The sequence below is a fragment of the Nycticebus coucang genome, unplaced genomic scaffold (assembly GCF_027406575.1).
Source record: "Nycticebus coucang isolate mNycCou1 unplaced genomic scaffold, mNycCou1.pri scaffold_67, whole genome shotgun sequence".
Classification (NCBI taxonomy): domain Eukaryota; kingdom Metazoa; phylum Chordata; class Mammalia; order Primates; family Lorisidae; genus Nycticebus; species Nycticebus coucang.
This window is the reverse complement of record NW_026515582.1, coordinates 465,059-488,036: the sequence shown is the minus strand read 5'-3', so window position 1 is coordinate 488,036 and position 22,978 is coordinate 465,059. Positions and strand designations below refer to the sequence as shown.

At 40.1% G+C, this 22,978-nt stretch overlaps 1 protein-coding gene across 1 annotated transcript in view; it reads right to left on the bottom strand.

Moving 5' to 3' along the window:
• Positions 1 to 22,978, bottom strand: part of LOC128579405 (A disintegrin and metalloproteinase with thrombospondin motifs 7-like) — a 137,842-nt gene that overhangs the window by 106,318 nt on the left and 8,546 nt on the right. Inside the window, 1 exon segment of the mRNA XM_053581521.1 lies at positions 13,336 to 13,501. Within this exon segment, the coding sequence (XP_053437496.1) occupies positions 13,336 to 13,501 (166 nt within the window).

Genomic DNA, 22,978 nt, shown 5'->3' with positions numbered 1-22,978 from the left:
AGCTGAATAACTGAATCAGGTCAACGTGGTTCAGGGAACCACAATCCCTGATCCCCAACATCTTTTCTGGTGCCACAAAACCTGGGAAGAAAACCCTCAACATCATTCCTAGCACAGAAACTCCAGGAAAAAGAACCCCAGAGGACCCCTGCATTCCTTTGTAACATAAAAAAAAAAAAAAGAATATATATATATATAGTTTTTTTTTTTCTTTTGGCCAGGGCTGGGTTTGAACCCACCACCTCCGGCATATGGGACCGGCACCCTACTCCTTGAGCCACAGGCGCCACCCTACATAAAATATATTATAATCATCGTTATTAACAGGGAAAAATCCACGAATGCCACCATCCGATTTCAAGATGGCTCAATACGTTAAAGAAGAATGGTGAATTCTTTTCACAAACATTTCAATTAGCAATTGCCTACATAAGCTTTTGAAAGGCTCTATTTGAGAACAACCAAACAAAAACTACAAAAGTCCATGTGTTCCAGTGCTGGCCCTTAGGTCCTCATTGTAGCTTTTTCCATAGGCATCTCATCTTCTGTGTAACATAAGGTAATAATAGCATAACCAGATACTAGTGGTGGTCTTTTTTGAAAATTCATTTCCACACTTCATTTAGCCCCTCATAGAAAAATTTAATTAAGCAAACCACTGTATTAGAAAGGTGTATTTCAATCAGTGAAACCCATTTTTCTTTGCAAATCACAAACCTATTCATGAGGTTTTCATCCATAGATTGGACCAATATTGAAAATATTGGGGAGGACTAATAAAAATATCATAGTTACAAAAGAACAATATAGAATAGCAACTGGTTACATAGCACTTATGTGGTAAAATAAATAAATGTGGGAGGATGAGCATCATATACTATTTTGAATAAGAGACTTGAGTTTACTTAAACTTTAGTATCCATAGGATACTAAATATTTTAAACAGCATAAAGTTTTTTTTTTTTAAAGAAAGTGGGTATAATTCACTCCACAACACATGCCACTATAGCAATTTGTGTCTACACACCCAAACTGTCAGACCTATCATCTTAATTTTTACATCAAAAGGGAAAGAAGAATTCTATTTCTAGAAAGTAGATGTGGTAATTAACAAGAAAGTTTAATTAGGCTGCTTTTAACATAGTCCAAAGTTTAAAATAAAAATTAAAGAATAAATCAAAGTAACCATCCTTGTTATTAGTAATATTGGACAATAGGTGCCCAGTCATATAATATAATTACATAACCAACTAGAATATATTCGTTCTTTAAGAGGAAAAATTTTGTTATTTTCAGGTATATAATTTTATGCTCCCATAACACTTCCTTTTGCCACCTTTCTCTCTTTTCAGTCGGATACAAATGTCTTCTACGAAAGAGACAGAAGAACTAAAGAGTGTGGAGCTAGATAATCAGTTCTACTTCACTAATGAGAGGGGAATTGTCAACAAGATTTTCCTATTCATTGACATTTGCTTGACTCTCAAATTAGGAATTTGTGAAATTATTTATTGCAAAACTGAAATACACTGACAGTTGAGTATTTGATTTAGATTAGATTCAAAACAACTACAGCTTCAGTGATCTGAATAGAATGTTTGCCAAGAAAATAATTAATTATCTAACACATTGAAAAGGAAAAAGATATCAAAGAAAGCTAAAGAAAACAAACTCACTAGAGTTTTGTCTTTGGAAAACTCTAGTTTCTTCAGGGTAACCATTTGTTTTCTATGAACAGCTGCCTTTACTGCAGTTTTATTCACAAGAGTCTCCAACTCTGCTCCAGAAAAGCCAACAGCACCTCACGGGTCAGTGGCTGATGTGAGAAGGTCATGTAATACGGAAAGTCAAAGACACCTAAAGACAGTGCTTCCCAGAGAACTGGTGCTCCAAAGGAGAGAGAAAACAGCTATCCTGAGCCATGACTTAAAATAATCAAAATAACTCAGACTTAATTCATTAAAATTCTTAGGGGAAAGAGCTCAAGTCTGTCATTGAGATGGGCACTGGACGAATCATAAATGTTCTTAAATTGAAGTAACTTTGTGAAGAACCAACGTGGAGTTGCCTGACAGGGCTTAGAAACTTCAGATATGCCCTTGATCACTACAAGCACAACCACAAGCTGAAGAAGTGACTTGCAGACAACATTCTGTCCTCTAAACTGTGTGTTGAAATAATTTGAACATAAAACCTCCTTTTACAATTGGAAACACATTTAATTTATGAATTGATTCAACCATCTAAAAATACCACAGCTTTCTTTGTAGCTTTATTTGTTACTCAAGTCAGTTCCTAATATTTCCATGTGTTTTGTTTATGGTTTTCTTTCCTCTGTTTTGGCTGCAAACTGACATGGCAGGAGCTACTGTTCCAGAAAGTTACTGTTCTTGTAGACTATATATATCTTGAAATATTATCTCTCTGAGCACTCTTTAATAAAATGTTCTTTGGAATCAGAGATTAAAGCTAATAAAAATGGACTTTTAAATGATGTATAAATTGGAGGCAGGGCATAAAAATGAACTGATCTTTTAATACATTTATCACACACAGACCACAATGGGGTGAGTGAATATTTTACCATTTTATAGAGATAATATTTATATTCTAGAATTAGACTTATACTAATCAAACTTTATTTAGATAACATTTCAAAATTTCTGGTTGACCTTTCTCACGTGTCCTCGGAGGTAAACTTGCATGTTGGAACCACCAGGCCATATCAAGGTGCTAAAGGAAGAATTCAGAGAAAGAACACGCAGTAAGGATTCGATGGGGCTGCAGTCCAAGTTGAACAGGACTGAAACACTAAGGACATGAGTGGGAAAACAATTGCAGCCAGCGGGTAGGTCAAGTCTGGAACATCAATGTTCAGATAGCTCCTTTTAAAGTATGGCTCAACAAGCAGAAGGTAGAACAAGAGTTCACTGAGCTGTGTGTGTACAGACACGTAATTATGCAGGCCAATGAGGGAACAAATTACTCTACACCAGACTGTTGTGAGAACCCCATGCCCACCTCACCTGCTTAATGTGGTATGTTAGACAGGAGGCTTGGGCAGGCCAAAGTAAACTGCTGAGGAAACGACCACACGAAGAAATTCCACGGTCAGTGTCACAGCAGTCTAAAGGCTTAGAGGTGGTAATTTACAAAGGGCAGTTCTGGGATCAGATTTTTATCATCTGTTTCCAACTACCACTGACTGGGGGAATTTAGAGAGGATGAAGAGCCGATACCATTCATGTGGCTCAGAAAAATCCTAAAAAGGTCTTTAAAGTCTTAATTTTAACTGTAAAATCTGTGGAAGTGATATAGCCTACCCTATGACATCTATGTATCCTTTACTATGAAAACTAACTTTTTACAGTAATTGTTGTCTGGGAAAATTCACACCTGCAGACTCAGAAAACTTTTGAAACTGAGGGAAAATAATGCAGTGTCTTGAAAATATGAAGCCAGAAACAATGTGGAGGATGGTTTGATGGGAAAAGACCAGAAAGAAACAAGTTAGGCTGTGCGGTGAACCAGACAATGGCATGGGAATTGGACTCAAGAGGAAATAGGAATGGAGAGGACAGAGGCATCGAGTGCCAGGCTGTGACTCTGACTCTTGACTCTAACCTCCCCCCTCCCACATCCCCGAGGTTAACACACAGAGACCTACACTCCCAACACAGACCCTGAGCTTTGTCTTGTGTGGGTCAAAGCCTTTGGCCCTTTGGAAGTTCCTTGAAAAGCACTGACAGAAGGCAGATAGAGTAAGAGGAGCAGAGGGTACAAATCTGTGTAACCTGCATACACAGAAGCCTGTAGAGTAAGATGCATTCCCACTGCCCCTAGTGAGGGACAGGGGCTTATGTACCATCTGGAGGCAACAGAAAGGATGGGACCCTGGGACCAGGGCCTGAGAGAGTGGGGAGAAGGGGATTAGGTTGAGGGCAATCATGATTACTATATGGAGAATGTTTGGCCAGAGAACAGAAAATGACTTACAAAGAGTTCTCTTTGCAATCTGAATAAGTCTGAGAGGCAGGACTTAATCTCATAAGTGAATCTGGGCAGATGTGGTTAGAGTCCTCCTCTTATGGGGAGGAGAAGAAAAAAACCCATGGTTCTCCTTGGGGGATCTGGATTTTAAGCTAGTACATGAACTTCAGCTTCTTTGGGAGACACTGTGGGGAGGTCAGGTTAGTGGGTGAGGGGAGTCTTCCTCAGTTCAGATGTCAAAGTGTTGTTATTCAGATATCAGTTTCTGAGCCTCAGTCTCAAAGATATTATCAGAAGTTAGCTCCATATGAATGATCTCTGTTTTTATTTTAAATTATCATTAAACAGCCTTATATGGTGTCATCATTGAATTAATTTAGAGAACTTCTTAATAAGCTCTTCTCAAAACTCAGGGCTGGGAAGAAAAATTCTCATACTAAAGTATACATATGCCTTCTGTAAATCAATAGTGAGTTCTATTTCTATACGGTGTATTTTTATTTGCCTCCACTCCTCAGAGGTATATATTTGCACTATTTGAGAGGTCATTGTCCAGCCCCCCTTTTTTTTTTTTGATATTTTGTTTTTTCTGTTCTCATTATTTCTTGCTAATTTTAAGTAAATTGTGATTAATTTGGTAGAACAGCTCACTAGTCTCAGGGAAACATTTACTTGCCTTTACTGGTTTATTACAAAGGACATAGTAACAAACACCCAGACAAAGAGATACAATGGGTGAGGCCTAGAAAGATCCTGAGTGAAGGAGCTTCTGTCCTGTGGAGTTCGGGTGCACCACACTCCTGACACATGGACGCATTCTGGTTCACCTCCCAATAAGCCTCCAGCTGTTCCACTACCTGGGGCTCCCCAAATGCTGGTGTGTTGGACCTTGTAGGGAGTGTTAATTGGATAGGCATGATTGACCCACATGGAAGTGTGCCTGGACAGAAGCAGTGTGGTCTAATACTGTTGGACCGAGTGGGGAAGCCCAGCAAGGCCTGTGCATGCCCATTCTGTGATGCTTTCTTACCTACAACAAAGGGGGCAGGACCCTCCCTGGAATAAGTCAAGAAGGAGATTAGAGTCCTGCCTGGGGCAGGTATAAGGTATAAGTCCTGCCTGGGGCAGGTATACAGAAGGTCAGAGAGAGATTGATTCTGTTTTCTGAGACCTACTTCTGGGCTAAAACGCCCAACACTATATCAAGAAATGGTAGCAAGGGCTGTGGGAGTTATAAACCAGAAACCAGGAACCTACATATATAGGTCCACAATGTGTCCATATTATGATATATGTCCTCTAGGCAAACATTCTCCATAATGATCATGAATATCTTTCAAACCATTTAACTATACTTTTTCTATGTTTAGAAATATTTAGAGACACACATACTTACCATTGTGCTCCAGTTGTAAAGAGACTCAGAGGTGCATTGACATCTGACTTTGCACTGCTCATTCCAATTTGGCTAGATTAGAAATATATATATATATATATATATATATATATATCACAAAAAATAAATTAGCTTGGCACGGACATTCTTGACTGAGTCCCAGCTACTCAGGAGGCTGAAGAGGGAGGGATACTTAAGGCCAGGAGTCCAGGAACAGTGCAAGAAACATAATGAGATCTGCGCTTTTAAAAATGAAGATATTGCTGGAGGTCCCTGGAGGAAGATGGCCAACTATAGGCATCTTGCACCAGAGGCTCCTGTCCAGAGAGGAAGGTACTGAACCGAAGTGGACTCAGTGAAGGGAAAGGGGGGAGCTGAGCATAGAAAGAAGATAGGCAAGTGCACATCATCTCTACTGAGACAAGCTGCCACTTCCAAAAAAAGGCACCAAGACAAAAAAGACTAGGTACGAAGCCCATCACCAAGAGGACAGGAGACCCATCTCCCAAGTGGGAGTCCGGCTGTGGCCTTCTGCAAGCCAGCAGGGAGCAAAAGACTTCTCCCTGAACTCCATGGGAGAGAGCCACTAAAGCCCGGTCCTCCTTCTCTAGGGAGGTCCCACCTGTAAGCCTCAGCATCATCCTCCCTGGCATAAAAACAAATAAATATCTTCCCTGCAAATCTGAATACCCAGTCCATCCTTCCCACCTCGCCTGGCTGTCTGAAGTTGTACACCCTGCAGACCCCAGAGTGTGTGGCAATTCCTGAGATGCCCAAGCATTGTATGGGCTGCTGGATAGTAGGACAGAAACTCGTGTGGAAGCAGGAGGCCACTGGGAGAGGGACAAGCAGGAGAGAGGCACGCATGGAGGAGGCAGTGTGAGGCAGGCATAGGGGCACTGATGCCCCAGTTCTGACTTTGGAAGCAAAATTTCCTGACTCCCTTACCCACCAGAGGAGACCAGGCTCCAGCCCCTTGAGTTTAACAGATGGAAATACCGGTGGATTCCAACTATCTGACTGCCTGAGACCCTTTGAACTCTTTCTCATGAGCAGGGATTATACTGCCTCTGAAAAAAATCTGATAGAATTTTTGACCTGGGCTGTTCACCAGGGACCCTTCAAGATTGAGCAGTGGTTATTTTGTGAGAGGGAGAGTTTATCATCCTGTAGCTGTCGCTGAGGGGCAGTGGGGTGCCATAGGTGTGTGTATATTTCTCCAGATGAGATTCTAGCCTAATACCCAGACTCATGAGGAATGGGTAGAGGGTGGCTGACATCAACCCTGAGCCAGTTTACATTATCTCACTCAGCAGGTTGTCAGAGTCTCTGCTGGTAGCTGTAGGGAAAAACCCATAATCACAAGCTCATTGGCAGAGGACAGGTTAGTTCCTGGGGCTGCCAATAAATCTCACCCCACCATTTTAATTGCAAAATTCAGGAAAATACATGGGAGAAACCAGCAGAAGAAGTCTGGCAACATGAATAATTAGAGTAGATCAGCTCCCACAAGGGATGACAAAGGAGATGCAATGGAAGATACCATTCCTAGAGAAATGGCTGAAGTGTCAGAAATAGAATTCAGAATATGGATTGCAAATAACATGAATAGAATGGAGGAAAACATAGAAATGGAAATCCAAAGTAGTTCAAAAGTTGCCTTGAGAAATTAATGAATTCAAAGACAATGTCACCAAGGATGTGGACATAATGAGAAAAGATACAGCAAAGCTTACAGAATGAAAAGAGGTATTCACAGAGCTTTGAAATGCAGTGGAATCCCTCAGTAATAGAGTTCATCAGGCAGAAGAAAGGATCTCAGATGTTGAAGACAAGGCTTTTGAATACCCCCAAGGATTCAAAGAGTCATTTAAAAAATTAGAACAATGGGCAGCGCCTGTGGCTCAAGGAGTAGGGCGCTGGTCCCATATGCCGGAGGTGGTAGGTTCAAACCCAGCCCTGGCCAAAAAAAAAAAAAAAAATTAGAACAAGAACAGCACATTCCTTGAGAAGAATTGTGGTATCATTCCAAAAGATCAAACATCTGAATTGCAGTGATTCCTTAAGGAGAAGAGGGTGTCCTAAAGACGCAGATGCTCTACTCCAAGATAATAGGAGGAGTAGATGCTCTCCTCCTCCATAATAGGAGGAGAATTTCCAAAGCATTGCAAGAGATACAGAAATTCAGATACTAGATAGTTTCTGAACCCCAGCAAGACTCAATGCAAACAAATCTATCATCTCCTAGACGGATGGTAATAACTTTGCCAAAGTTAATATGAAGGAGAAAATCCTGCAAGCAGCCAGGCATAAGGAAAGCATCACCTACAAAGGGAAAAATATTAGGATGATGGCACATCTTTTAGCCAAAACGTTTCAAGGCAGAAGAGGATGGTCATCGACCTTCAACCTTCTAAAACAAAACAACTTTCAGCCCAGAATCATGTATCCAGCTAAACTGGTTTTCATTTGTGATGTGATGGAGAAATCAAATACTTTATTGATATCCCTATGTGGAGGAAATATGACATAACTAGACCAACTCTTCAGGAAATACTCAGAACCATTTTCCATAATGACCAGCACAGTGGTCTACCACCAAAATAAAGTCACCCGGAATTTAAAGAACAAAAACAAACTTCCACAATGGTGAGAGGGTGAAAAATATGCACTGGCCTTTTAAAAACCAAGATGGCCCACACATTCAATACCTATCAATTCTCTCAATTAATGTGAATGGCTTAAATTCTCCCCTAACAAGGCAGAGGCTGGTTGACTAGATACGAAAACCCAGGCCAGGTATCTGTTGCCTGCAAGAGACTCACCTTACCTCAAAGGATTTCAAAAGTCTCAGGGTGAGGGGATGGATATCTATCACACAGGCAAATGGAAATCAGAAAAAAGGAGAGGTTGCAACCTTATTTGCAGATACAATTGGATTTAAATGAACAAAAATAAGGAAAGACAAGGATGGACAATGCATATTTGTCAAGGGAAACACTGAACATGAAGAGATTTCGATAATTAACATTATGCACCCTACGTGAATGCTCCTGAATTTATGAAACAAACCCTAATGAATATGAACAATTTGATATCTTCCTGCACTATAATAGTGGAGATTTTGACACCCTTTGGCACTTCTGGATAGATTATACAAGAAGAAACTAAACACAGAAATAACAGACTTAAATTTCACCCTAGAACAAATGGATCTAAGACACATTTATAGAACATTTCATCCTAATAAAACTGAATACACATTCTTCTCATCAAACCATGGATCATCCTCAAAAACTGTTCATATCTTAGGACACGAGACCAAACTCAACAAATTTAAAAGAATAGAGATGAATCCTTGTATCTTCTTAGACCATGATGGAATAAATATTCAAGTCAACAGCCACTGAAATATTCATACCTACATAAAGTCATAGAAAGTAAGTAACCTTAGGCTGAATGGCAGTTGGGTCAAAGATGAGAATACTCATTAACTATCAGTTTTATTATTATTGTTATTTTTGTGGGGCCAGGGCTGAGTTTGAACCCACCACCTCCAGCATATGGGGCCAGTGCCCTACTCTGTTGAGCCACAGGCACTGCCCAATTATCAGATTTTTGGAACAAAATGATAATGAAGATACTTTGATAATGAAGTATCAAAACCCATGGGACAGGGCATTCATAACATTAGAAGCCTCTATCAAAGAAACAGAAAGAGAGCTAGACAGAAAACTAACAGGTCATCTACTAACTAACTAATTGGAAAAGGAAGATCAATGCAACCCCAACCCCAGCAGAAGAAAAGAAATAACCAAAATTAGAGTGGAATTAAATAAAATTGAACACAAAAGAATCATTCGGAAGACCAACAAAAGAAAAAGTTGGTTCTTTGAATAGTTGAATAAATTGATAAACCTTTGACTAGACTAATCAGAAACAGAAAAGTAAAACCTCTAATGAAGAGGAAATAACAACAGATAACACAGACATTCAAAACATCCTCAATGATTACTACAAAAACATCTATTCCCAGAAATATGAAAACGTGGAGGAAATGGACCAATAGCTAGAAGCACACAACCTTCCTAAACTCAACCAGAAACAATTAGAAATTTTGAATAGACCTATATCAAGCACTGAAATAGCATCAACAATACAAAATCTTCTAATGAAGAGAAGTCTGGGACCAGATGGGTTCACATGAGAATTCTACTAAAACTTCAAAGAGGAAGTACTAACACTATTGCATAACCTTTCCAAAACATACACAAGGAAGGACTCCTCCTCAACACATTCTACAAAGCAAATATCACCTTGATCCCCAAACAAGGAAAGGACCCAACAAAGAAAGAAAACTAATGAATGAATTTGTTTTAATAAATTTGTTTTCATTCATAAAGGAAAACATTAATTAACATCGATGCCAAGATATTCAATAAGTTCCTAGCAAACAGAATTCAACAAAACATCAAGTTTTACACCATGATCAAAGTGTTTTTATCCTAGGTTTACAAGGTTGCTTTAACATGTGTAAATCTATAAACATAATACACCACATAAATAAGAAACAAAGACCATATGATTCTATTGATTGATGCATAAAAGGCTTTTGATAATATTAGCATTCTTTCATGATTAGAACACTTAGGAAAATAGGCTAGATGAGACATTTCTTCCACTGATAGAGGCCATCTACAGCAAACCCACAGCCAATATCATATTGAATAGAGAAAAATTGAAAAGATTTACACTCAGATCTGGAACGAGACAGGGACGCCCATTGTCACCACTGCTATTTAACATAGTGCTGGAAGTCCTAGCCATTGCAATCAAGCAAGAGGGGGAGATCAAGGGCATTCAAATTGGGACAGAGGAGGTCAAACTCTCTTTGCAGATGACATGATCTTACAATGGAAAACCCCAGGGTCTCAAAAACAAAGCTCTTAGAAGTCATCAAGGAATGTAGCAGTGTCTTGGGATACAAAAGGAATAAATACAAATGAGTAGCTTTTATATATACCAATAATACTCAAGCCGAAAATATAGCCCAAGACACTATTCCTTTTCCAGTAGTGCCAAAGAAGATGAAGTACCTAGGAATATATATAACAAAGAATGTGAAAGATTTCTATAAAAGAGAACTATGAAAGCCTGAGAAAAGAAATAGCAGAAGATGTTAACAAATGGGGAAAAAAATACCATGCTCATAGTTGGAAAACATCAACATTGTTAAAATGTCTATACTACCCAAAGCCATCTACAGATATAATGCAAACCCTATCAAAGCACCAATGTCATACATTAAAGAACTTGAAAGAATAGAATTTTGTTTTATACGGAATCAGAATAAAGCCCAAATAGCCAATACAATAATTAGAAATAAAAAAAAAATCTGGAGGCATCATGCTATCAGACTTCAGGTTATACTACAAATCTATAGCGATCAAAACAGCCATGGACATTTTTGTGCCATGGTACTGTCACACAAGTAGAGATGTAGATATATGGAATAGAATCAAGAATCCAGACATGAACCTGGCCACATATCGTTGTTTGATCTTTGATAAGCCTAACAAAAACGTGCATTGGGGAAAAGAATCCCTATTTAACATATGGTGCTGGGAGAACTGCATAGCAACCTGTAGAAGAGTGATACTGGTCCTACGCCTCTCACCACTAATAAAACTTGATTTTCCCTATATAAAAGATTTAAATTTAAAACATGAAACCTTAAATATACTAGAAGAGAGCACAGGGAAAATAGTTGAAGTTATTGGCCTGGGAAAATGTATTATGAGGAGGAACCCCCTGGCAATTGCAGCAACACCAAAAACAAATTCCCGGGATTTGATCAAGCTAACAAGCTTCTGCACAGGTAAAGGCACAACAGCTGAATCAAACAGACAGCCTTTGGAATGGGAGATTTTTTGCATGTTATGATAATGACAAAGGTCTGATAACTTGAATCTCCAGAGAACTCAAATTAATGAGTAAGAAAAGAACCAACAACCCCATTTCTTTCTGGGCAAGAGACTTGAATAGAAACTTCTCCAAAGATGAAAAACAAATGGTAATGAACACATGAAAAAAAAAAAATGCTCATTGTCTTTAATCGTAAGAGAAATGCAAATCAAAACCACCTTAAGGTAACACCTAACCCTAGTAAGAAGAGCCCACATCACAAAGTCCCCAAACTGCAGATGCTGGTGTGGGTGTGGAGAGAAGGGAACACTTCTACACTGCTGGTGGGAATGCAAACTAATACAACCTTTATGGGAAAAAAGTATGGAGACTCCTCAAGGAATTCAAAGTTGACCTTCCATTGGATCCCACCATTCCATTACTAGGTGTCTATCCAGGAGAACAAAAAATTACTTTACCACAGAGACATTTGCACCAGAATGTTTATTGTACCCAATCCATAATTACCAAGTTGCGGAAGCACCCAAATGCCAATCAATACATGAATGGATTTACAAATTGTGATATAGGTATACCATGGTATATGTATTCAGCCATAAAAAAGATGGTTACATCTTTTATGTTTACCTGGATAGAATTGGAGCATATTCTTAGGAATGTCATGAATCCAATTTATAAACACTTACACACTCATACAAATGATAAAACACAAATGTAGTCTAGCAAGAGGGAGGGGAAAGGAGGGAGAGGGGATTGATGGAAGGAGGGAGGGCATTTTGTGAGATCTTGCCTAATGTGAAAACTGCATGTGTATATTTCTTTTCTTTCTATCTTTCTTTTTTTGCTTGGTGGGGGGACAAAGTCTCACTTTGTTGCCTTTGGTAGAGTGCCATGGGCATCATAGCTCATAGCAACCTCAAACTCTCAGGCTCAAGTGATTCTCTTGCCTCAGCCTCCCAAGTAGCTGGGACGACAGGCGCCCGCCACAACGCCCGGCTACTTTTAGAGACGAGGTCTCACTCTGGCTCAGGCTGATCTTCAACCTGTGAGCTCAGGCAATCCACCTGCCTCGGCCTCCCAGAGTGCTAGGATTACAGGCGTGAGCCATGGCGCTCGGCCACAGGTATGTTTCAAAATTAACTAAGAGTAAATTACAAATGTCTTACCACAAAAGAGAAGTGAGTGAAGTGGTGGTTATGTTAATGAGTTTGATTTAAGCATTCCACATTATATATCAAATAATCACATTGTACCCATAAATGTAAAGTTATGATTTAATAACAAAATTTCTGAAAAATGAGGTGGATGTAGTGGCATGAGTTTTAGTTATTCAGGTGGCTGAGGTAGGAAGACTGCTTGGGACCAGGTGTTAGAAACCAGCCTAGGAAAATACTGAAGCCTGCACTCTTAAATATAAAATGAAAAAGTATCTTAGGTGGGTGTGGTGGCAGGTACCTGGAGCCCCAGCTACTCAGGAGGCTGAGGTGGGAGGATCACTTGACTGCAGAGGTCCCAGGTTGCACCAAGCCATGTTAGCACCCCACCATACTTCAGCACGGCTGATAGAGAGAAACTCTGTCTCTTATACAGGCAAGAAGGATCAAAGGCCACCTAAGAGGTTAGTTCTGATTCGTACCCATTTATGAGTCATTGACTATTCACGGGTGGTCACTACAGCCTTTTTCTTTCGTTTGTTCAGATGTTGGGGAGACGACCTTTGTCGAAGGAAATGGGCTAATTTGGATAGAGACTGAGCAGGCACATTTGATCTTAGGAGATGCAGAAGGTTTCTGGTGGGTTGGCTACCACTGCAGCTTGAACTCCTGCCTCCAGGGATCCTCCCACCTTGGCCTCCTGAGGAGTGGGACTCTGGGCATATGACCCCGTGCCTGGCCTTAGGTGGACTTCGAGGTGATCTTCTTGAGTCTCATTTGGATATGTTGCCTGTTAGGTGGCACGTTCATAATCTTCCTTGGTGCCACCTGTGAAAATATTCTTGAAGATGTTGCCAACAGTTCTTTTGCCCACGCTTGTCTTTGACGAGGTGCATTTTCCTCCCCGGGACTTTTATGCCCATGATGGTCCTCCTGGAAGTGGGCAACTGGGCAGCTGGATCGCTGACTTCTGCCAGAACTTCTTGGGCCAATGACCTGACCTGGTGGTCTTCATCCCTTTCTAGTCTTTCCAAAGCTGAAACGAGAAGGAGATCAGCTAAGACTACAGATCCCTCAGGACTGTCGACTCAAACCCCATTCTTCCCTACCTCACATGATTTCACTTAGCATAATTTTTGTCTTGATCAAAGACATACCTCTTTCATTGTGCAAAATATATAAAGTAATCTTTATTTTTCAAAAAGGAAAGGAAGAAATATCACTCTTCCCCAGAGATAACACTGCTAATAGGTTAGTACCGACCTTTGCTGCATTACTTTAAACACCTAATGTAACAAAAGTTTTATTGACAAATTAGCATTAGCATATTTTACTTCCAGAAAATATTCCTCTGTACAGCATATCTCATCATATGATTCTATTCTATTGTAATTTTTCACTGCTATAAATAATCATGAATTTAGTCAGCAATTATTTACTGAGTATTTCCTGTTACCAGGTGCTGGGGATATAGCAGTGACCACTGACACAGAGTCCCCACCCTCGAGTCATTAACATTCTGGGGGGAGAAAGAAAAATAAACAAGTAAACAGAAATTCAGTCCAGACAAGGAAGCCAAGTGGACTAACGAGACAGTAACTGGGAGGGGCCCCTTCAGAAATGGCAGTCAGGGAATGCCTTCCTGAGAAGGTGACAACCCAAGATCCCAAAGCCTGGGGACTAGACTGAGAGCCGGCCAGCTGCAGGGGAGGGCAGAAGCATCCCCAGTGGGAGAGAGGGGTCTACTCATGCTGCAGGGAGTTGCAGCGTGGCTGCAGCTTCTGGGAAGGGGGCAGTGATGCAGGCTGAGGTGAGAGAGGCAGGTGGAAGCAGAGCCCCCAGCACCAACCTATGGCACTCAGAGCAAAGAGAAGCTACTGGAGTGTTGGAAGCAAGGAGGACAAGGTCCAATGTCCATGTTTTAATCAGAATCTGACTGCTCGGTGGAGAGAATGCCACAGAGATGAGGAAGAGGGTGCTGGAGCCTTATTGGAGTGGTGAGGGATAAATTGGGATGGGAACAGGGAATGAAGTCAGAAAATTCCTAAGCACAAAGACAATAAAGACAATGAAAAGAATCTTGGCTCAGCGAAACATTTTACTTACAGGCCTTCAAACCCATGCTTCCACAGTATCACTGCTTTCATTTATATTTAGATCAGAAAAGAGCTGCTGGGCTTCAGTTCTAACAACAAAGCTGTGAGGCATTTGAAAAAAGCATTTGTTGACCCCAGGTTTCCTTGGGCACAGATGATGGATGTAAGGATATTTAGATGTACCCTTCCTTGGGAAAAATCTGCCCCTTGCCCAGGGGATTTGGGAAGTCCATATTGGAGGAGGATGGGATGGGAAGGCACGGGAAAAACTCTGGAGGACCGGGGAGTCCAGGACATGCAGCAGACATTTTGGTTTTGGAAATAAGAGCAGAAGGCCTCGGAAGTACATAATGACAAGTGTCAGAACTAAAGCCAGGTTTAGAGCCCAAGGGGAACAAACCCTGCTGTCTAGTCATCAAATTTCTAGGGGTAGCACGGCTGCTCTCTGAGAAGCAATTAACAAACTCCCTGCTCCTCTACCACAGCTTTAAGGACCTTCCTGACCTGGCACTCACACTATCACCCCTTTCCGTAGCCCAGAAGCCTGCTGCAAGGAAACAAATGTGTTGTGAGACATCTACGTGCCACGCAAAGCTCAGTGCTCTATGTCCATTTTTATTCAATACTTAGAACAACATATAAGGGGCATCAGTATTATCTGTTACACAGATGAAGAACCTCAGACATAGAGATGAAGGAACACATTCTCCAGGCCAGGTCCTGATCAAGCTAGAATTTGACATTTGCCTTGCCGATGGTAGAGTTTATGCTTTCTCACGATATCCCAGACTTTGAGGAAAGGAAGGACCTGACGAATCACTAAGTTCAACCCTTAATTCTCTAGGTATGAAATTACCATAAGGAAAGTAAGAACTTATCCATCCCCAGTTGTATAAAAGGTATTACCTGTGAGTAATTTGCCATTTTCTCAAAACTATTTTTTCAAAATAGTATCTTTCAGGAGACCCCGGGCTAACCTAATTGGGTAAAAACTGGAAGACAGACACTCTGAGCACACATATAAACAACAAATTGAACAACCTGCCGCTGAACCATCTCTGGTTCAACAATGACATCAAGATGGAAATCAAATCCTTTAGCCCAGGGCACCAAATACCTACGTCTCAGAGACAGGAAGATCACAAGTTAACGACCTAAGTTGCACCTCAGGGAATCAGAAAATGAGAACAAATGAAACACAAAGCCCACAGAAGACTAGGGAGGAGAAAGATCAGAGCACAACTAAATGAATTTCATACACACAAACAAACACACAAACACACGGATCAATGAGAGGAAAAGTTATGTTTTTGAAAAGATAAACCAAATGAGAGAGTTCTATTAGACCACTAGCTAAAGTAAGCAATTAAGGAAGAAAGAGAATTCAAGTAGGCTCAGTCATAAACAGGGGACATTACAACTGATACCACTGAAAGACAAAAGATCATCCAAGACTCTGACAAACACATCTATGCACACAAAGTAGAAAATGCAGAGGAAATGGGTAAGTTCTCAACAATGAAAACCTCCCAAGCTTGAATCAGGAGGAAATAGAAATCCTGTACAGATCAGTATCAAGCAGCAACACTGAATCAGTGATTTGTAAAACCTTCCAAAAAGAAAACAAGCAAACAAACAACAAAAAACACCTCAGGAGTAGATGAATTCACAGCTGAACTCTACCAGACCCACAAATAAGAAAAGTGCTACCTATACTACAATAACTGTTTTATACCACCAAGAAGGGAGTCTTTCCTAACTCCTTATACATACCTAGTATGACACTCTAACCAAAGCCAGGAAACAACAAACAAAAACAATAGACTGGTATCCCTGATGAACATGCATCCAACAATCTACAACAAATTGCCAGCAAATTGAATACAACCGCACATCAAAAATAGTAGTTCACCGTCATCTAGTGGGTTTCATCTCAGAGATCCCACACTGGTTCAATATATAAAAATCAGTCAGTATGATTCACCACAAAAAACCAACTGAAAAGGAAAACCATATGACCATCACGATTGATTTCAGAGATAGCATGTGATAAATCCCAGTGCCCCTTCCTGATTAAAGCCCTTAAAATACTAGGCACAGAAGGAACATGCTTCAAAATCACAAGAGTAAGCCTCCAAGATGGCAGTTTAGAGAATCTCCTCATCAGCCACTGTCAGTATTTTTGGGGAGATGAGTGTCCTGCCACCTCCACTTAGATTGTCCCATCCCAAAACAGCATCACAATGACACAGAGACAACATGGGACACCAGGAGCAAAAAAGATAAGATGGGTGGGAGGCCTGCACAGAAGGCAGGTGCAGGGGAGTACAGTGACCCAGGGACACAGCCTACATGTGGAATCCCTGGGGGACTAAGTCTGCCCCGAGATTCTCCTCCACCCCCCATGGCTCCCTGTCTGGGTGAACCAGGGATCAGACTGAACTTTGGCTTGGACCATCCCTCTGGGCATGTGAAACAAACAAGAACTGAGGTTCCATGGGACTCTCAGGGCCATGAAACTGGCCCTTTGGCAGAGAGCAGAGAGTGCATTCTGCTTCTTTGGGCTGGAGCCAGGTGCTTGTGTATGGGCAGTCATGGGAGGAGTGGAGGGTTTAGATGTGCACTGTACTCAATAGGAAACCAGCCTGCTGGGTCCCTAGCCATCCTACTCAAGAGAGACACAGTAGTGGAGTGTAGACTACTGACCCCTTGAGCCGGCTAACATCCTAGGGGTCTCAGTGTGGCATGGCTTTGCAGGGACCAAGCACATACCTGGCTTTGCATCTAAACTCTGGGCTTGGACAACCATCTCAGTCTGGGATGTAAGCCAGAGTGGGCAGGCCATATTCAATACAGACCCCTTGAAACCACCAAGTACTATCTGGATAGCTGAGATTCTATAAAAACTATTCTATAAAAACTATAGAAAGTTTTATGTAATCCTGAGGAGTGTAGCACCCTCTCTGCTTCACTTTTCAGGTGTTCCTGAATGCACCCAGAATAAAAGCAGGTAAACATGACCACATGTCCAGGGCAACCTGCTGGTAACTTCCTGCTCCCAGCATATCCAGAGGAAAAAATATTTTAGAATTTTTCCTAATCCTGGAGTGCTACCTAGTGTCCTTATGAAATTTTCTTTCCCTTTCCTAATGCTGGAACATCACCTGGTGTTCATGCAGATTTTTATTTTTAAATATGAAATTCTTTTATTTTTTTTTCAACTTGTGGAGCACCAAAGAGGATCATATTGATCTAAGATATATCAAGATACATAGATGTTTTTTTTTATTTTTTATTTTTATTTTTTGTCTTCTTCTTTTATTTGACAGAGTCTTATTCTGTGGCCCAGGCTTGAGTGCTGTTGCATCCAGCTGGCTTATGGCAGCCTCATGCTCCTGACCTTGGGTAATCCTCCTGCCCTGGCCTCCCGGAGAGCTGGGATGGCTGTTGTAGGCTACCATGACCACCATAATTTTTCCTTTATTCCCCCTCTTTCGCTTTCTGGTGTTCTTCTTCTTCTTCTTTTTTTTTTTTTTCCTCTCCTTTTGGTCCCTGTGCCAAAAGGCCATTTGAACACATTGAAGCATAGAGACAAAGAAGATCAAGGGGAAGGAGGAAGTGAGAGGTAGAAGGAATATGAAGGAAGAAACCACACAGGAGGAGGAACCAACACAATAGTTGTGGCAACTTGAAAAATCAGAGCATATCGACTCTCCAAAGTGATCACAATGCAGCTACCACAGAAGATCCCATCAATGAAGAAATCATGCAAATGGCAGAAAGAGAGTTTTGATTACAGATGGGAAAAATGATGAAGTGAACTGAAGGAGGAGTGGAAAACCAACCAAAGAAATCCAAAAATTGACCCAAGGAATGATCAAAAGATATGGCAAAGGCACCAAAAACCTGGACGAAACTAGAAAGGATATAATGGATTTTTAATGATTGAAGGAGTCATTCAGGGAGTTTCAAAATGTATTAGAAAATTTCTACAAGAGATTAAACCATGAATAATAAAGAATCTCAGAGCCTGAAAACAAGGCCTTGAGGTAACTCATTCATTTAAGAAGGCAGAAAAGAGGAGACTACAAGGAGAGGGAATCACTCAGAGAATTATGGGACTGCACGAAGTGTATGAACACACAAATTATATGCGTTCCTGAAGGAGCAGAAGAGAATCTCAATGGCATGAAATTCCTATTGGAGAATACATAACTGAAAATTTCTCAAGCATCCCCAAAGGTTCAGGCACACTATTTCTCGAAAGATATAAAACCCTAGAGGGTCTTAATTCAAACAGAACATCTAAACACATTTTCATTAGCATAGCTAAGGTCAGAATGAGAGAGAAAAATCTGCAAGCACTTAGGTGTAAGCAGCTACAAGGGTAAATCCACCAGCGTGTAAGTGGACAGAGGACTTCTCAGCTGAAACAGTACAAGCCAGAAGAAAGTGGGCTTCCACTTTTAATCCACCCAAATGAAACTACTGCCAGCCTCAGATTCTATAGTCAGGAAAAGTAAACTTTCATATTCAGTGGAGAAATCAAATCTTTTACTGAGAATCAAACTTTGAGGAAATTTACCTCTACAAGACCTGCTCTGTAGGAATTATGCAGACCCATCGTATTCATATTTCAATACAACAGAGCACCAGCAAAGTCCAGTCACTCGGAAATCAACAAACACAAGGTTCCAAAATGTCCCAAGTGATAAAACAAGGCAATAGACCTCTATGCAACAAAAATGAACAGAATCCTTCCCAATTTATCAATTCTCTCAATAACTGCCAACAGCTGCATGCTGAAGAGGCACAGGCTGAGGTGCCTGGTTAAAACAATAGAAGCCACAGCAAGCACATATCACCTACAGGAAGCACATATTACCCACAAGGACACATCTGGCTTCAGGGTGAAGAGCTGGAAAACAGTATTTTAGGCAAATGGAAATTATATAAAAGTGGGAGATGCAATTCTTTTTGTAGCTTAATGGTCTTTAAAACTACAAAGCCAGGTCAGCTTCAAAGAAGGGATTGTACTTATAAGGCAGGAACTTTTTCAAAACATTGAGAAAGAAGAAAACCTCCCCTCTTTCTGCAAAGCAAACGTCACCCTCATACCAAAACCTGGAAAGGATCCAACCAAAAAAGAAAATTACAGACCAATATTATTAATGAATAGCAACATAAATATTCTCAATAAAACCCTAGCAAATATAATTCAGCAACACATGAAAAAAGTGATACTTCGCCACCAGGTCAGCCTCAACACAGGAATGCAAGGCTGGTTTAATATATGCAAATCCATACATATTATTCACTACATAAACAGAAGCAAAAATGAAGACCATATGATCCTCCCAACAGATGCACAAAAAGGATTTGATGAAATCCAGCATCTTCTGTGGTAGGAACACTCAGAAAATAAGCATAGATGGCACATTTCTTAGTTTGACAGAAGCCATCTATGACAAACCCACACCAAATATCATACTGACTAGAGAAAAACTCATAGAACTGCAACCAGACAAGGATGTCCACTTTCACTGCTATTATTTACCATAGTGCTGGAAGTCCTATCCAATGCAGTCAGGCAAGAGAAGGATATCAAGGGTATCCAAATAGGGACAGAGGAGGTGGATCTTTCACTGTTTGTAGATGATAAGATCGTATACTTAGAAGATCCAAAGAGGTCAACAACAAGACTCTTGGAAGCGATCAATAAACACAGTAGTGTCTCGGGATATAAAATTGATGTCCAAAAATCATAGCCTTCATATATATTCCAACAACAGTTAAGTGAGAATCGAATCAAAATCACAATATCCTTCATAATATTGTCAACAAAAATGAAATAGCTTGGAATATACCTAACAAAAGATATGAAGGATATCTATGGATAAAAGTGTGAAATCCTGAGGACAAATACAGAAGAAGAATTTAACAAATGGAAGAACATACTATGCTCATGGCTGGGAAGAATCAATGTTGTTAAAAATGATTGTGCTATCTGAAGCATCCCATGAAAACACCAATGCCCTACTCTGAAGAACTTGAACAATTACTTCTTTGTTTCATGTGGAACCAGAGAAAACCCTGAATAGTCAACTCAATTCTACAAAATAAAAACAAATCTGCAGGCATCACATTACCAGACTTCAGTTTAATCTATGGGTTTATAGTGATCAAAACAGCATGTTACTGGCATAAAGGAGAGACATAGATCTATGGAAAAGAACAGAGAATTTAGAGATGGGACGAGACTCATATCACCATTTGATCTTTGATCTACTAAACAAAAGCATATACTGGGGAAAAGAATCCCTATTTAATAAATAGTGCTGCGAGAACTTGTTAGCCCACATGTAGAAGACTGAAAGTGGACCGACACCTCTCACCACTTACAAAAATGGACTCATGCTGGGTAAAAGATTTAAACTGAAGATACAAAAGGATAGAAATGCTCAAAGAAAGTGGGAAAAAACTGTTAATGTTATTAGCCTGGGAAAAGGATTTATGAGGAAGTGTTCATTGGCAATTGCTGCAATGACAAAAATAAATTAATGGGATTTGATCAAGTTTAAAAGCTTCAGTATCACTAAGGACGCAATCAGCGAAACACACAAATCCTTCAAGATGGGAGAAGCTATTCAAAAGTTACAAAGAATAAAAGAATCTATAAAGAACTCGAGCAAGTCATCAGGAAAAGAGCAAACAATCCCATTAATCATTGCAAAAGAGACATGAACAGAATCTTTTCCTATGAGGAAAGATGAATGAAAAAATGCTCATTGTCCCTAATCATTGCCATGCATACAAATCAGCTCAAGATAAACTAAAGACTTAAATGGAAGGCTGACACCAAAAAAAAAAAAAAAAAAAAAAAAATCCAGAAGAAAACTTAGAAAATGTTCTTCCAGACATTGGCTTGGTAGAGAATTTATGACTCAAACCCAAAAGCAAAAACAACAAAATCAGAAATAAATAACGGACTTAATTAAACTAAAAATCTTCTGCAGAAATAGTTCACAGAGTAGACAACCTACAGAATAAGAGATAATATTTGCACACTATTCATCCAACAAAGCACTCACATCCAGAATCCAAAAGGAATTCAAACAAATCAGCAAGAAAAGAATCCAAATAACCCCATTAAAATGTGGGCTGACTACATGGTTGGGAATTTTTCAGAAAAAATACAAATGGTCAACAAAAATATTTTTGAAATGCTGAACATCATTAATCACCAGGAAATGAAATTTAAAACCATAATGAGATGCCAACTTACCCCTGGCACAATGGCTTTTATCAGGATACAAGGTAAAAAAAAAAAAAATAGATATTGGTATAGATGTGGTGGAAAAGGAATGCTTATTCACTATTGGTCAGAATGTAACTTATTACAAGCTCCATAGAAAATGATATGGATATCCCTCAGAGAATTACAAGGAGACCTACCTTTCAATCCAGCCATCCATTACCGGGTATATATCCAGAGGAAAAGAAGTCATTATATAAAAATGACTGGGTGGTGCCTGTGGCTCAAAGAAGTAGGGCGCCGGCCCCGTATGCCAGAGGTGGTGGGTTCAAATTCAGCCCTAGCCAATAACCACAAAACAAACAAACAAACAAAAAAACCCACATGGCTTTGAATGTTTCTGCCAGCACAAATCACAGTTGAAAAGACATGGAGTTAATATAAGCACCCTTCAACTGAGGAGGGGGATATCAAAAATACGTGCATGTGCACACACACACACACACACATATACATATCATCGACTATTACTCAGCCATAAGAAAGAATGAAATGATGTTTTTGCAGCAACTTGGATAGGACTGGAAGTCATAATCCTTAATGAACTATCCAGGAATGTAAAAAGGAATAGTGCAGGTACTCACATGATGGCAGCTGAGTGATGGGTATACCTGGTCACACAGAGTGGTAGAAAGGACTGTGGACACTCAGAAGGGGGAGGCTGGGGTATGAGAAGGATCACAACCTACCTGTCTGTACAGTGCATACAGGTTAGGTGACTGGCACACTAAGGGGCCTGACTTCACCACTATACAATTCATCTGTGTAAGGAAACCACTTCTACCATCTAATTGTTTAAATAAAAAATGAAAACAAAAGAGAGTAAGATAAAATTACTACAAATAAAATCCAGCAAAGCACACCCGAAGACTTCAGCGCTCAAGAAACTTCTAAAAGATATTCTCCAGGATGAAGATAAATAGTCCCCAAAGGTTGGTCGGAAATGCACAATGGAATACTGAGAAATGTATACAAGTCCAAAGAGTTTGTATAAAAGAAAAACAACAACCATAGCATCTAAATTGTAAGGTAACAAAATAGAACAAAAATACTGGAAAACAAAAGCCTGTGAGTTGGGAAGGACAATGATTGGAATTAATGT